At 40.4% G+C, this 16,397-nt stretch overlaps 1 protein-coding gene across 1 annotated transcript in view; it reads right to left on the bottom strand.

Annotated features, from left to right (window-relative positions):
• Positions 1-16,397, bottom strand: part of LAMA2 (laminin subunit alpha 2) — a 646,095-nt gene that overhangs the window by 162,285 nt on the left and 467,413 nt on the right. Inside the window, exon 35 of the mRNA XM_018556291.1 lies at positions 12,318-12,429. Coding sequence (XP_018411793.1) covers positions 12,318-12,429 — 112 coding nt within the window. The remainder of the gene's footprint in view (positions 1-12,317; positions 12,430-16,397) is intronic.

The raw sequence follows: 16,397 nt of genomic DNA, 5'->3' as shown, positions 1-16,397 counted from the left end.
CAGAAAGTTCTAAGGGATTTCTTAGATCAAAACACAACTCTATAGCTGTGCTCACCTGAATTTAAGATTACTCTGTAACATTTGCCTGGAGCATGATAGACTGTCAGGTTTGGTTAGGTTGGATATGCTTTTTTCTACAGAAGGGTTCACTTTAATGTTTCCCCTGCATATGCATAGAAGGAGTATATAAACCAATTTCTTAACAGAAAACACCCACATGAAGAATAGTTTTACTTTAACAGTTGTATGTGTTGTTTGCTGTTCAAAATGTCTGTGCTTTGGGCCTTTTATAGAGCAATATAATCACAGCCATACAAAGAACTATAATAGTGAGGGCATATTTTGTAAATTATAGCTGGACTCACTATTGAAGCAATCTTGGACTGTTTTGTAACATACTAGGGTAGTAGTAAAGGAGCACAATACAATAGTTATGCCTTGTTCTACAGAAAAAATACATTTGATGCATAGTTTGTGACTGTATTTATGCAAACATGCTTAAGAATTATTGTTCTTAGCAAAAAAGCTTTTTCTTTAAATCCTACTAGATCGTTTCTGCACAGCTTTGTGAAAGAATAATATACAGCATAAATATCTGGCCTCTAAGAAGTACATTTATTTGTTTAGTTTTAGCTAAGAAGTAAAGCTGACAGTCTACATTGAGATCAGAATATGAGACAAAACGTACTCAGAAATAAAGAAAGTCGTGAAACATTAATGGATTATTCTGGTTGGAGGGCTGAATACATGAATTAGTGCCAGTGAGAATGTAAGCAATGAAAACAAGTAGACTAATTTTGCATAGTGTAACTATAGCCTTCATGCTGTTCCCTAGCCAAAGCGGTGACTTAAAAGGGTATATATATATATATTATGTTTTAATTCCCAGACCTTTCACCATTTTTGTTGCCTATCTTTGGACTTGTTCTATCTTATCAATATTTTTTTGTAAGTTAGGTCACCATACCTGGACACAGTATTCAAAATGAGGTCTAACTAAAGATCTCTCTCTCTCTCTCTCTCTCTCTCTCTCTCTCTCTATATATATATATATATATATATATATATATACACAGTATATAAATGTGACATTTACAATGCAGATTCACCTGTGAATGTTTGTTAAATGTCACATTCACTGCTTTTTAAATATGCCCAATAATGTTAATTAGCTTCAGATTAAAAAATGGAAAGACTCCAAAGACTTTTCGCACATCATCACAACAAGAAAATTCACAAAAGCAGAGGTGGTAATAAAGGCGTTAGTAATACCATATCTATGCCAAAGCAGATGTAAACTTTAAACTTTAACTGGATGAGATTTAGTTTGATAAAGCACTATAAAACAGACAGTGCCTTCTAATCATTTTGGAACGTTTATTAAATGGAATAAATAAAATAACATAGAAAGCTACCCACATGTTAGCATAGGGAATGAACAGTAAGGTACACAACAGGCCCCAGAGAGCTGCCAACAAGCTGATGCATTTCGGAGGAAATTCCCCTTCGCACACACACACACCCTTTTAAGTCACCACTTTGGCTAGGGGACAGTATGAAGGCTATAGTTACACTATGCAAAATGAGTCTACTTGTTTTCATTGCTTACATTTTCACTGGCACTAGATCATGCATTCAGCCCTCCAACCAGAATGTAATAAACGTTATCATATAAGGAGAAGGCGCTGTCTGTTTTACTTGTTTTGCTTGTCTTGTGAAGATACTTCCCAGTGGCCTTAAGAACGGCAGCCTATCCTCCAATGGTTTGTGATGAAGAATCTCTGCACTGTGGTGTGCAGTTTTTTGCTAGAGCACTGTGTATAAGAGGCAATGGTTTTGTTTTGTTTTAAGAAAATATTATTTTCACTTTTTTTTTAAATTCTTCTTTGTATCTCTGTGCAAGTGATCTCCTCCAGCCTCTGTACAGACACTTTCTGTCTACATGCCATGTGCTCCAGCTTTGCCTGCTTGGTATTGCTCAAGGTATTTCTAACAGTCACATCGACAGAACTTAACTATGCAATAAGCATCAGTATGCTAGTTTACTGTCTCTACTGGAAGAGCAATTTGACATGGTTACAATGCAGGAGAGCATTTCAGAGACAAGGACAAAGTGCTGTAATCCCACAACCGGATGTGCCTGAGCAAATAACTTTAGTGCAGGATTACTAGGTATTACTTCAATGAAAGCCGTAGATTTAAAAAGATCAAACATGACTTTTGAAACTACATGAAAGACTGTATGAGATTTCTGTGACTGAGTTTACATTTACTTAAGGTAACCCTGCTGACTTCCCTAAACTTCCTTAAAAGAATTATGGTAAACATAGATAGATAGATCTACCTACTACAGGAGTACCACAGCAGCAGAATCATACAGAAAGGGAATGGTCTAAATGAAAACAATTGTTCTAGGGCTAATAGTGGTTTGCCCCATATAAATGGACTTATTTTGTAATGTTGAAAACATTTTCCAGCTTATCTAAGAGCTTCTTCAGTTGTAATACGTGTCAGGAATACACCCCAGCATTTATATCCACATAGCTAACTCAGTCACCTTAATACAAACACATGGCATTTATCAAGGCAGATGTTGATTTTCCACAAACATAATCTTATCCCTCATGTAAGCAGGCTGCAGCAGGTGTTAATCCTTCAATGTACATAGCTAAAGGTGTGGCTTGAAGTTAGAGACAGAAAAGAAAATGAGATAATGGTGTCTTATGATTTCACATCCCTTTTTACTTGTATACCAACTGCAGAATGTTTTGACACTGTAAGGAAACATATAAAATGAGATAAGACTCTTGACAGCCAAACAAAACTAAATATATTCATTTCTGGACTTTTGTTTCAACACCACCTATTTCAAGAACTATGATTACTCCTACAAACAGAAAAAATGGTGGTGCAACAAGATGACCACTGTCTTGCATTGTACGTAGCTAGTGTGTACATGGAGGAGGTGAAGAGGGGAGCATTGAACTCATTCAGGGAAACAACACCAAGTCATTGGTTCTGGTACATGGATGATTCATGGGTCAAAATAATAAAAATTGAAGTACAAGCTTTTATTAAGCATTTACATTCAGTGGACAAAAACATCAGGTTTACATGAATGAAATGATTTTCCTATATTATAGATTGATAGTCTGCTTTACTATAATTGTCCACTGGGTGGAGGTATTAGTTAATGAGATTTTCCTACAGACTGGGAGGGGCCATGTTTTAATGAAGGTATCATGGGGGTCAACATGGTTTACGGAACTTCTGGTTTGTGCCCATAGGGCTTTTGTTTATTGCAACTTCATTGCAATTTTATTTCCTTTTTGTTTTTTGCATTCAGCAAGTGGGGTTCATTTCTGGAAGTGACACGTTATTTATGTCACTTCCTGTACATCATGAAAGTCTGTTCTTCCTGTCTGGGCTTCACTTCTGGAAGTGATACATTATTTATGACACTTCCTGTCCAGCAGGTATTCTTCCTCCTTAGGTTTTTGCTTCATGTTCCTCTAGAAATGATGTCATATATGATATTTTGGGTGACATAGATTTATGGCAGTGAATATGTTTTTTTTGAAAAGTACTTTTTATTAATTTTAAAATATGCATATAAAAGGTACAAACATCACCCACCAAAGTGGGGGCACATACTTAAACACTATTATTATTACACAAAACATTCCAACCCAACTCCCCACCCCTCCCCCCCACATGTGCAGGCGTGTAATACACTATATGGAGGATTTTAAATTGTATGAGACGGTCTCGAACCGATACGAAGTGAGAAAAGGGGTAATCCCACACCTCCTCCCAGGCATCATCCGAGAGGTCCGGTACATCTTCTACCCATTTCAGTCTGCAAGGAAGTTTATGGACACCCGCTGTAGCTGACAGGGTCTGGTACACCAGCGATAAGGGCTTTTTTATACCCTCTCGCCGAAGGAGTGATTCCAAAGGCGAGACGGTAAGGGTGCAGTGAGATCCCCCCATTTGTGTCCGGTAAGCATGCCGTATTTGAAAGTATCTAAACAGGAAATTGTTCGGAAGGTTAAACTTCCCCTGGAGTTCTGCGAAAGATGCCAGTGAACCGGTCAAAGTTATATCCCCCACGGTCTTTATTCCCCTCTCCGGCCAAATGTGGAAGTATGGGATAACCATAAAGTGTCGCAATTTCGGGTTATTCCATAACGGGGTATGTGGCGATATATCAGTATTTTCAGGATACAGTATTTTGCGCACTTCATCCCATGCCCTGAGAGTTGCTGTCATGGAAACTGTCATAGGGTATGGCGCCCCCACCCCCTATATACAAGCCCGCTCAAGGCTGCGTATGACCCGACTGATGCTGCCTCCGTCACTACCGCCGCATCACTATCGTCCGCGGTTAGCCAACGATGATCCACCACCATCTGCCCAGCTAGATAGTATTTTTTAAGGTTGGGCAGTGCCAAACCCGCCTGGGTCCAGGGCTCCTGGAGGAGACTGAGCTTAACCCGCGGAGTCTTGTTATTCCACACAAAGGAGGAGAACAGTTGATGCATCTTTTTAAAAAAAGCATTGGGTATATGTATAGGAGAGTTCCGCAAGAAGTAAAGCAGGACCGGGAGTATCTTCATTTTAATAAGATTAGTGCGTCCAATTAGAGTCAATGGCAAATGCATCCACGCATCCAACCTGCGCTTAGTGGTAAGGAGTGATGGAAGGACATTCAAGGTATAATAGTCCCCGACATGGGCAGTGATGGTGACCCCCAGGTAGGTAAGCCTGTCAACCCACTGTAGAGGGAGAGCCTGGTCCACCTGTAAGCGTGTCCAGGGGCCTAATGGCAGAATATGGGATTTTGACCAGTTCACCCGCAACCCCGAGAACACAGCAAAATTCTCAAGCACCTCTAACACCACTCGTAAGGAGGGTCCAGCATCCGAGAGGAACAGGACAAGGTTTTTCCACCTCCAGACTTCCTCCAACCCAGCCGTGTCCGCCCAGGATACAAGATCCATCCCAGCAGGCCTGGCTACGTTAGAGGAGTCCAGGAAGGGGTCTAAAATGTTGTTGAAGTCTCCCGCTAAAGGAACTGGTATCGGAAGATAGGCAGCAAGTTTATGGAAAACTGTATATAATATCTGCACATTGAACGGTGGTGGTACATATACATTTACAATAGCAAACTGCATCGCATGGATATTCATGACCAAAATAAGGAATCGGCCCCCAGGATCTACTATGGTATGGATAATGGAGCATAGGAGGGATCTGCTGATCAAAATAGACACTCCTCTGGCATATACTGAATACGTAGCATGGAACGTTTTCTGGATCCAAGGGCGTCTCAACGACAAAATTTTGCTGCCCGTTAAGTGGGTTTCCTGTAAAAGGATAATATGTGGTCTCTGCTGTTTCAGATAATTCAGGATCATAGAACGTTTAAATTTATCGTTGAGACCCCTCACATTCCATGAAAGGATATTAAGGCGTTCCCCCATATAAAGATTCTATGTATATATGTGATCCAGGAGAGAACAATAGGGACCCCGATCCAGTGAGATACAGGACAATCAGTGGTAATCTGCCGTTCAAAACACATAAATGGCATAGCATCCCCCATGTAACATCCCCCCCTCCTATAACACCAAAACTGAACCCCTTGCTTACCAGTAATAAAAGTAACGGAACAACTAGGAGCTTGTACCCAAAAACTCCCTACCAATTGTCAGAGCACCCCCAGTAAGAAGTGTCCCAGTTCCAAAAGCGAAAATCAAAAAGTAACCAACAAAGAGGGCAACCGAAGTCCGTGTGTAACTTGGTGGAGAGTCCGCTGCCTCCCATGAAACATTAGGCCTGTTACATAGGGCCAAGGCATCAGTGGCGTAACATTCCAATGGTTCTCGGAATGAAGAATCTGTGGATCCCATCCCCAGCTCAGGGGTCTCCCTATAGCATACATCAGGTAGGTAGGATGGGAAGAAGCAGCAACAGTAGCCAAACAGGGCACCCCCAATATGAGTACTCCAATGTAGCTCTCATGAAAAACCAAAGGCCCGGTTCACCGTATGGTATCCAGCCAATCTCCCGCCTGTACTGGGGTGTCAAAGAAATGGACCGTGCCCGAGTGCTGGATCCGCAACCTACTCGGATAATACATGCCATATTTAATTCCTTTCTCCCGGAGTCTGCGCCGAATCTCAACAAAAGATCTTCTTTTCTTCTGTATCTCTGCGGAGAAATCAGGGAAAAAGCGAAGTTGCGCGTTACCACAGCTCACATCAGGGCATCTACGAGCAGCAGCCATGATCTTATCCCTGTCCCTGTAGTTCAGGAGGCGAGCCAGAAATGGACGCGGAGGGGCCCCCGACGGTGCCCTACCCGTGGGAACTCGGTGGGCAACGTTCAACCACGAAAGTAGGGGGCAGCTCATCCAGCCCCAGGACCCTCTTAAATAAGTCCTCAGCAAACTTCACCGGGTCTGCACCCTCTTCACCCTCCGGCATCCCAACAATGCGCACGTTGTTCCTCCTCATGCGGTTTTCGGCATCATCAACTTTGGCAGCCAGGAGATGGACAGTGCGCTGCAGTTCAGTAAGTGTAGCAGTATGTCCATGCACTGTGTCTTCCACATCTGACACCCTGGTTTCTGCGACTGTGATGCAGGTACGGATCTTATCCAGATCATGGCGGATCAGAGTGCACTCTGCCGCCAAATGATCAATTTTAGCGGTGAGGGTGACTTGGCAACCCTCGATCGCCGCCAGTATGGCCGAAGTCCCCAGTCCGGCTGGGACCGGTGTAGTTGGGTCCTGTCTGCGGCTAGGTAGCACTCACCCCCTCCACGCCACCTTCCTCCATGTCCAGCCGCTGTATAGGAGACGCAGGGACGGAAGCCGGCGAGGCCAAGATGGCGCCAGCTGATCCCACGCCTGGGCCCTTCGCTTTGCGAGCGGATCTCCAAAGAGCTGCGGCCCGCCAACGAGATTTAGCGGACATAAATCTGATCCCGGGTAAGTCCTGCACAGGATGGGGGACAAGTCGGGCACTGAAATCACGTCAGGCAGGAGAAATATCAGGATATTTGCGTTGGAAGCAGCGGAGCTCCACCAGGCACGTGTGGTCAGCTTCACATCGTAGCCACGCCCCATCTATGGCAGTGAATATAATTGCAACATATGGTGTTTCAAGGTAGGGCCCTGAAGAACTCAGATTGTTGGGTTAACCCATATTCTTATTTTGGACAGGGTGGAGAAAGGTTAGAAACACTCAACATTTTTTTTTCTATTTGTTTTCCACTGTGGTAGATTTCTTCAAATTATTTTGTCTATCTGATGAATGTCAGAACAGAATATAGCAGAAATATATACAGTAATTAAACTATGTTTTTAATAAAGTGAAGGATTAGAACCTATGTCAGTTTTTTACTGTTGTTTGTGTTCCTATTGGGTAGATTTCCTGTCACTACATGTATATGGGATGGGTATTAGAACAGAAAGTGTGGGGAAGTCTCCTAAATGGGGATTGAAATGTAACCTAATATCTTCCTCACTGAAACAAAAAAAAACAATAAAAACCTGGAGCTGGGCGTTAATGTAAGTTGGTCAAAATGCTCAGAAATGTGTCCTTGTGGAAAACAAAACTACCATGGGTAGAGGCCAGTGTAGCTTTATCTTAAGAATTTTATGTTTTGGTTTAAAATTGTTCATTTCAACCTCTAACAAAATTAGGTTTCTCAGATGATTGGGATTGGTACATGAAGTACACATATAATAAAAGAAATTGTAGACATAATTTGTAAGACACAATACAATTATAGTATATTTTAATGTTGTTCCTAATGAACAGAGCAAGTACAAACTAAATGGGTTTACTCAGAGTATTGATCAGCCATACAGTCCATTATACAACTAAATGTTATTTCTGCATTGTATAAAGTGTTCTACAATGTGACCAGTGAAGCACATACATCGTCCTAAAACAATGTGTTTAAAAAGCTTATCAGTTTAGAAATAGATTAAACTACACATCTTTGTCTGAAGCTTATTTCAGGACTTCACTGAAATCCAAATCTGTGCTCTGTTTCTTTGATCTTGCCTTGAAAGCCAAATCCTTGAATTGAGTTAAAGATGCCAGGATTGACTGCCAGGATCGACTGCTTAAGCTAAGGCTGCTTAAAGCTCTTAGGATATTGAGTAATATAATAGCTCCACTGTAATAGGTATTTTCAGAAGTTCAGGGAAATGCTTTCTAATCTATTTCATGCTTTATGTGGCTGTACCTGAAAACAAGTCTCAAAAAGTACGCAAATTAAATTCTCCTTAACAGCCTATGTGAAGTTCTTCGAACTAAAACAGCCAATATAAAATGTGCAGTTCCAAGTATGCAAATATGTTTTCAAAACCAGATTATAAACATTAATTTTTAAGTCAAAAGAAGTTATTTGGATTTATAAAATGTTGATGTTGCCAGGGTGGATAAAAAGATATTTTAATATATTTTTGTTCTTGAGCAGATCTTAATGTGAAGTATTTATGTTCATGTATCTTCAATATCTGTAGATGTTAATATAGTATTTGGGGGAAAACACACTATTCATTTAGAACCAACAGCAAGTGTATTTTTCTAGAATGTAGGTAAAGTTTTTCAAGTAAGGACAATTAAATTGTCACCTTTATACAATCAAAACCATTTAATCCAGGGATGAGTAAATCTTCCTGGGTTTATTTTGTGGGCCAGTCATCAAACTCATTATTAATTCCAGAAATTGTGACATTTGACCCAAACCGCACTGAAGTCAATTGGAAGAGAGTCTTGAAAATCAATGCTGGCCATTTTCAAGGCTAATTGGCAATCAATTGTCAAACAAAGAGCATGAGGAGCTGGGCACTGCCATTGGAGACATGCACCAATGCAAAAATAGTTTTTAAAATATGCTGTTTAGTGGGGAGAACATATTACATGCTTGGGAGATGCCTTTAGGCTGCATGTAGTGTTACAGAAATGTACAGTTCTCACACACAGCGTCAATGACAGCATATTCAACATTACTTATGTCACCCTCTTGCTCTATCCCCTCTCTACTGGCATCTTTCCCTCCCCTCTAAAGCATGCACGTGTCACTCCAATACCCAGAAACCCTCACTGGAGCCAACTAACATCAACTAACTCAGACCAATCTCCTTACTCCCATTCACCTCCAAACTACTAGAATGCCTTATCTACGGCCGCCTGAGCCACCACCTCACTGATAACAACCTTCTCAACCCCTTAAAGTCTGGCTTTCGCCCCCTACAATCCATTGAAACTGCCCTCCTACAACTCACTAATGACTTACTAACTGCTAAAAACAATGGCCACTATTACTTACTCTTGCTATTAGACCTTTCTGCTGCTTTTGACACGGTTGACCACCTGCTCCTCCTCAAAAAACTCCACTCGCTTTGCCTGCATGACTCTGCTCTCTTATGGTTCACCTCCTATCTATCTAAGCGCTCCTTTAGTGACATTATTTATCATTTATCAGAGACAATGGCTGGAAGCGTTGAGCAGATTCCACAGTGAGCAATGAAAGAGTTAGATTAGGCTGCATTTTGAAAAGGACACATATCATACAGATTTTCAGTCCAAAAATCCCCTTATCACCGTAAGGGTTTTTCACAAAAGAGTGAAGAGTTTGGAAAAGACAGGAGAAGGGAACAATCTAGGCCAAAATAGCAGAACTGGAAAGTAAGCTGAATTAGAGGCTCTTTCCAAATCAACTATATTGTCCTAGATTGTTCACTTCTCTAAAATCTTCACCCTTTTGTGAATAACTCTGTTTATATTTTACAGAAAAAAAGAGACATATCGTATAGACTTCATAAACAGTATTTTAACATGCTGTTGTAAACTGCATTTGTAAAATGACATACAATTAGTGATGGGCTGAACACACCTGAGTACGGTTCTAACTAGAACATTAGATCATGGAAAAAGTTCCAACTCAAACTTAGAACTCAATAAAAAACTCTGGGACCAGAACTTATAAAATCAAATGTACCCATTTTGAACACTTATATGCAAGTTAATGGCCATAAAAAGGGTATTAGGGATTCGGGTACTGCCCTGGGGGACATGTATCAAGGAGCAGTGATTTTAACATTGCTTGAAGTGAAACAATAAAAATGAAAAATTCCTTTAAATATCGTGCCTAGGGGGTCCCCTTAAACTGCCTGTAAAGTGGCACATCTGTACGATGTATAGAACCTGCTGCAGCAAAGCTGACATTTATAAAGAAAAAATTACATTTAAATTGCCGGTAATTGGTTTTCCTTTAATCTTGTAAACAACTGCTTGGGGAGGCAGTCTGTATGAAGAGGTAAAATGTTAGGACACTCGGAACAAGGTTAGAGATTTTTGTGATAAATTCTGGTGCCTCTTTTGCAGATGTTGGATGAAAGTTACAAAAGGTGCTTTAAAATTGGGCCTTCACTGTTGGCGGTGCTTTCACACCGTAACCCTTCAGAATTACTCTTGCCGAGTGCAGGATTGGACCCTGCTCTAACAGTTCAAATGATATATACCTGCCACACAGGTGTGGAAAAAGTGGGCCTTTGGTGTTGGTGCCTCCACACTGTAACCACTCACAGTTACTCTTGATGGGCGCAGGAATGGGCCCTGCCATAAAAAAATCTAATTATATGCTGATGTCACACACCTGTATCCTTGTTGGCCATTCATACATGATGTGGGGCTTTTTATAAAAATGTATTCGAGAATGAGGGATGGGAAATTGGTGCTTGGGTGCAATACTTTATCGAATGTGGTGCTTGGTGCACTATAAACTGTTGGTACAATGGATTATTATGAAAACAAAATTAACAAACAGAACACCTGCGATGCAGAAGGGGGAACATCAATGATGCAGCAAAAGAAGTAAAAATAATTTTGTAAGAAAATGGAACACCGGTGATGCAGAAGGGGGAACACCTGTGGCACGGAAGGGGGAACAGCAATGAGGCAGCAAAAGAACCTGCTGCTGAAAAAAATAAAAATTTAAAAAATGTAAAAAGAAAAAAAAAAGGGAACATTAGTGGTGCAGAAGAAGGAACACCAGTGATGCCACTGACACAAACAGAACAAAAAAAGAAACAGCACAGACAGCACAGACAATAATACTATATACAGTACAGAGTACTGTATATAGCACTAACATTCTGTATAAATCACTGACACCAGTTATCTTTCTCTACATTACACTGTACTACACTACAATCTATCTTTAACTCCAGAAACACACTACATAGCGGTGCACGCAGCCTTATATAGTGTGGGGCTGGGACTTAGCTATGAGCCATGATTGGGCAAAGTCATGTTTACTTTGCCCAATCATGGCTCTTACAGTGCACTGTGCCATGATTGGGAAAAGTCTTGCACCTGACCTGTGGTCAGGTGCATTGCTTTACCCAATCAGGGCTCTCACAAGGCACCGTGCGAACAGCCCGCTGAACGCCTTGATAGTTCATGTATTCACCGAACACACAAACTAGCAAACTAGTTGTTTGACTCAAACATGGAGCTCATCCCTACAATACCATATGCAGCTTTTCAGCTCATACATCTAAATAATAAAGTGTTTATATTTTACAGTAAAAATAACACATTTTGTAGGCTCCATAAACAGTATTTAAAAATGTTGTAGGCTGCTTTTTCAAAAACACGCAGAGCATTTAGCTTTTCAGCCCCCAAAAATCCCATTAAAGTGTATATTTTCCACAGAAAAAGTAAGGAATAGTGCACATACACCAAAAACAGTATTTAAACAGTTTGTTTTAGGCTGCATTTTGTGCAGTGCTGAAAGTGATTTTTTTATATGTTTGTCCTGTTAATAGCTGTATATGGAAGTCAAAAAAGGGTCAAGAGACATTGGTACAGATAACACAACCTAAAACCAACAACACAGAACAACAATGTTTTCTCCTTATAGGTATGTAATTATACCCTGCTCTTTATTACTCATTTGTAATATCGTTGTGGAAAGTGGAGGTTTAAAGTGATCAAAACTGATATTGATAAACATAGCCCTAATTTCACGCAGAAATCTAACAACTGCAGCTAGAGATGACACCTTGTACATAAATACTTTCAAAAACAAAAAATTTTTGTATGCCTTTTAGTGACTAGATTCCCATGGTTTGGTCTGCAAAAATCCACATATCCCCTGGATATGCCAGATTTAAACATACGCTAATGAAGTGCAAAACACTTGAAAAAGATTTTCTTACATTTTCTTACAACTGCATATTTTGAAATGATAGTTTTTCCCTTGTATAAAACACCAACAATCTTACCTTCTGCTGCCTGCAGGGTATCCTTCACAAAATCTTTGAGTTGCTTTGCCCTCTCGTTTGTCCTTTCTGCATCTTTCCCAGTTTGTTCTCCATCGGCGGATACTTTTGCAGCCTGTCAATCATTTGAGAAAGAAAGGAAAACCAATTGTAGTAATAGGTTTTTCAGTGGCTGCAAAATGTATTTTAAAAGGCAGCTCTCTGATGACCTTTGATTGTATATATACTTTCCTTCAGAGTCAAAAGAAATCAATATATTATTGATCATATCAACTGGAAATTAAATATGATGCCCAGGTTAGCAAATAAATTGCATTAGCTTCCCATTAACTAAATATAGGATGTTTCTATTTCAACATCAGCTTAGTGTTCTTGTTAAAAAATAGGGAAGGTGAGCTGTAGCGTTGATATTGAAAGATTATTTAAGGCACTAAGCAGATACCTTCAGCAAGAGGAAACAGATAGAATTAAGTTTAATTTGTCCATTGATTGAACTGTATCTAGCATCATCTGTGAGCCTTCTCCCTCAGGCATGTTTGCATGAAAGAATGGTTCATCTTGGTAAATCATACTCTGGAAAGACATCCTAAATCGATAGCAAACATTTTTTTCTTCCTTTAAAATACAGCCCAATGAATAAAAAGAACAAGCTTGCATCAACCTTAACATATACTACAGTAAGCTACTCTATTTCAAATGTGCACTGTAACATTCAATACATAAATATTTTACAAAGACAAACATTTGATGCACCAAATATCGCATAAAAGTCTTGTTAGATATTTTAAATTAGCCAACTCATGTCATTTACCACCAGCTTTAGAAAGAGCATAACACTCATCTAAACCATAAAATTAGTCAGACTATGCACCCCCTACTTTAGTGGGTCCAAGTGACAACTTACACTTATTTGTGGAAAGATTATCAAAAGAGGTTTCAGTTCTTTGTCAACTGTTGACAGATTGTTCATTAACCACACAGGGCTGCAAGGGATGCTGCATGCCATCAAAGTACACGTGAAAATGCTGCACAGAAATGTTACTGTCTACTTCTGTGAGTGCTTTTAACTCACATATAGAGATACTGTCACCTGCACATTTAGGGCACATTGACAGTGTCTTCTGGGGAGCCAATCCTGACTAAGCTCCAGTGTTGGATGGTTTCAGACCTTATCCAGGTGGATGTCATAATTCAGATCCAGCAACTGTCACATGGGTGGGGGGGGGGGGGGCGCAACACCTTTCTCCATGACAGTGAGTCTTTAACTAATCAAGTTTCTTAAATATATTACACTATACCAGTGTGTTTGATCTGTTTGTAATTATAAATCAATCTGAAGGCAAGTATTCATTTTATGAATCTGGTTAAAGCAAAACTAAAGTCACACAATGAAGAATTGCTAGCAGTGAAGTTTTCCACTCATGTTACAATCTGACTGTATAATCTCCTAGATCTACCAAAACATATACTGTATAGTGCAATAACCTGTCGGATCGGGCACAAATTGATTGGATAATTTAATAGGCCCTCACATTACATAATTTTGGTAAATCTGAAGGAGAGTGTACAAAGACTATCATGCAAAGTCTCTTTTGGCAAAAAAAACACCTATTTTCCACATGTTTGTAGCACCTTCTAAATATCTATGTACACTACACAGCACAGACACAGTGCAGTGTACACTCCTGGGAATACCAGGAGGCATTTAACATCTGTGTACATCATCAACAGCAGTTAAATGGCTGAAGAGGAATGATGCAGGAACTAGAAGAAGCACCAAGAAAGATCTAACAGTGGGGAGCGTAGAGGAGACTTTAAGCTTGGACCTGCCATCACTGGGGAAGGGCATACTTGCAAAATGTGGCAAGAGCCAGTCCCCATCAGCAACCTTTAGTTTTGTTTAAAGCAGAACTGCAGGAATGTAAAAAGTTAACCGTTGAAGTGGGGCTACCACGACACTGCAGTGGTTAACTGCTCATTTTGTTTTCTAGGTACAGGAATACAGAAGATATACTCACCTAATCATTGGTCCTGTGACCATGAGAGCTCACCTCTCTCTCCCCCTCTGCTCCTGCTGTGGTATGTCCCTTGGTGTCTTCACATCTGATGCAGGTAAATGGACTGCATTACACAAGATGACATCAGCAGGACTTAGGCAACCAGGGCCCACCAGAGAAGAGGCTGCAGGAATCGGTCTAGCAGTCAGGCGGGGTCGAGGATCAGTTGAGGTTTTTTTAGCTCCTAGACCAAAATGAGCAGTTAACCCTTGCAGTGGGGGGGTTAACTTTTTTAAATTCCTGGAGTTCCACTTTAAAGTGTAAAGGTGACATTACACCTTATAATCTGACTGTACAATTTTCTTTAGATCTCCTAACAACTATGACACATGTGGGCCTGCCCTAATGGCTATAAATATGCACAGAATATTTAAGAAGGCCCTTGCACTATTTAGTGTCTTACGCTGTAGATATAAAGTATATTGTACAAACAAATTGTAATGTGTGTTGCCAGATTTTTGTTTTTTTAGGGTGAGGTTTAACGTGTATATAAAGGCAAAACATTGTTTTAAGTTTTGGATTGAATAGAGAAAGGTTAAACCCCCCTCTCAAGTTAATATTGTTGTTTGCCTCTACACTGGCAACATATAGCTTTATATTTGTCCTGATGACTATTGTCATTGAGACCGAATGTCAGGAGAAATCCAAAATGTTTAGGTTGTCCACAGAACAAGAGATAATGGGACATGATCCACTGAGGGCAAATGTCCTGGTGACAGCTGTCTTAGAAGGGAACACTTTCGGCTATGTTGTTGTGACATCATAGCGGCACCATATTTGACAGAAAGATGATATGCTTAGATGGTATATATTATACTGACTGAAGAGGGGTGGAGATTGGAGAAGTCTTAGTCAACATTTTGACAAATGTATATTGCTTTCTTTAGACAATGTACTAATGTGATCATAAGTAAAACAAAAAAGCACCATATTATAACTTTTGGGGTCATTTACACCAGTGGGTGTGCATTAGGGTGTGCATAACATGGGTGTACGTTGTGCATGCGCGCTGTGAAGCTTTCCTAAAATACTTCCCAGTGCTAAGCAGGAGTGTCTATATGAATTTAGAGGTTGCCAGGCTGTAATCAGCCTTAGTCTGATTGATAGTTAGTCTTTCTTGAGTCTCTCCTAGGCTCTAGATTTTGTTTTCTTCTGTCTTATGCTGGGGAGTATCCCAGACAATAGTGTGTCCGAGGCTGCAATAAACAGAGTTAAGAATATGTATATCTCTTTGGCAAACCAGTAGGAGGTTTATTGCCAGTACTTCACTCTGGGAGAGGGTATAAATATTTGTTAATGGCCTTAGTAAGTTAGTCTTCCCTTGGGCCTGCCTGGCAGAGGGATGCAGTTTTAGGTCTGATAATCCTGCTTGGACAGAGGTCTGGCTTTGAGGCTGAGCATGCTGAACCAGGGGATTGAGATACCATGAAGGGACCTTAGTCTAGATGATGTGCTTGAGAAGCTGGGCAGATACTTGGTCCTTGACTGAAGTATGATGATTTCTCCACAAGGTGTCGGTAGCTTGACCATTCAGTATCTTACAGTCAGGAGCTGATTTCACAGAGTTTTGGGTTAGCTTGTACGTTCTCTTTAAAGGTTGTAAGTGTTTATTGTCTCTCTTTTCTGGGGTTACCAAGTCCATGTTTATTCTGTGCCCTAACCCTCTCTCCCAGGAGTGTTGAGCTAAAGTAAATAAATACTTTGCTTGCATTTTAATGTGACTGGCATCCATCTGTTCACATTGCTTCACAATCCCACCCCTGAGGTTACATGCTAGCTCCCCCTGCCTCTGGGGTTTCCCATATGTCTTTTGGGGTCAGAAGGGTCACTTGCTCTTTGCCCTTTTTAAAAAGGTTGTTATGGATTACAGTGCCTTGGAACATGCTGCACAAAAATGTAACATGTCCTATTTGTTTTGTTTCAGCACAATTTAAGCAATAGAACATAAGGCAAATAGCCTTGTCATTGCATTGGGGCTGGTGTGAACGAGCCCTTAGTAGCAGTGTTTTTATTTAGTTTCTATTTG

This window comes from Nanorana parkeri, unplaced genomic scaffold, assembly GCF_000935625.1.
Source record: "Nanorana parkeri isolate BGI_ZX_2015 unplaced genomic scaffold, ASM93562v1 scaffold232, whole genome shotgun sequence".
NCBI lineage: Eukaryota > Metazoa > Chordata > Amphibia > Anura > Dicroglossidae > Nanorana > Nanorana parkeri.
This window is presented reverse-complemented; position numbering and strand designations above follow the sequence as displayed.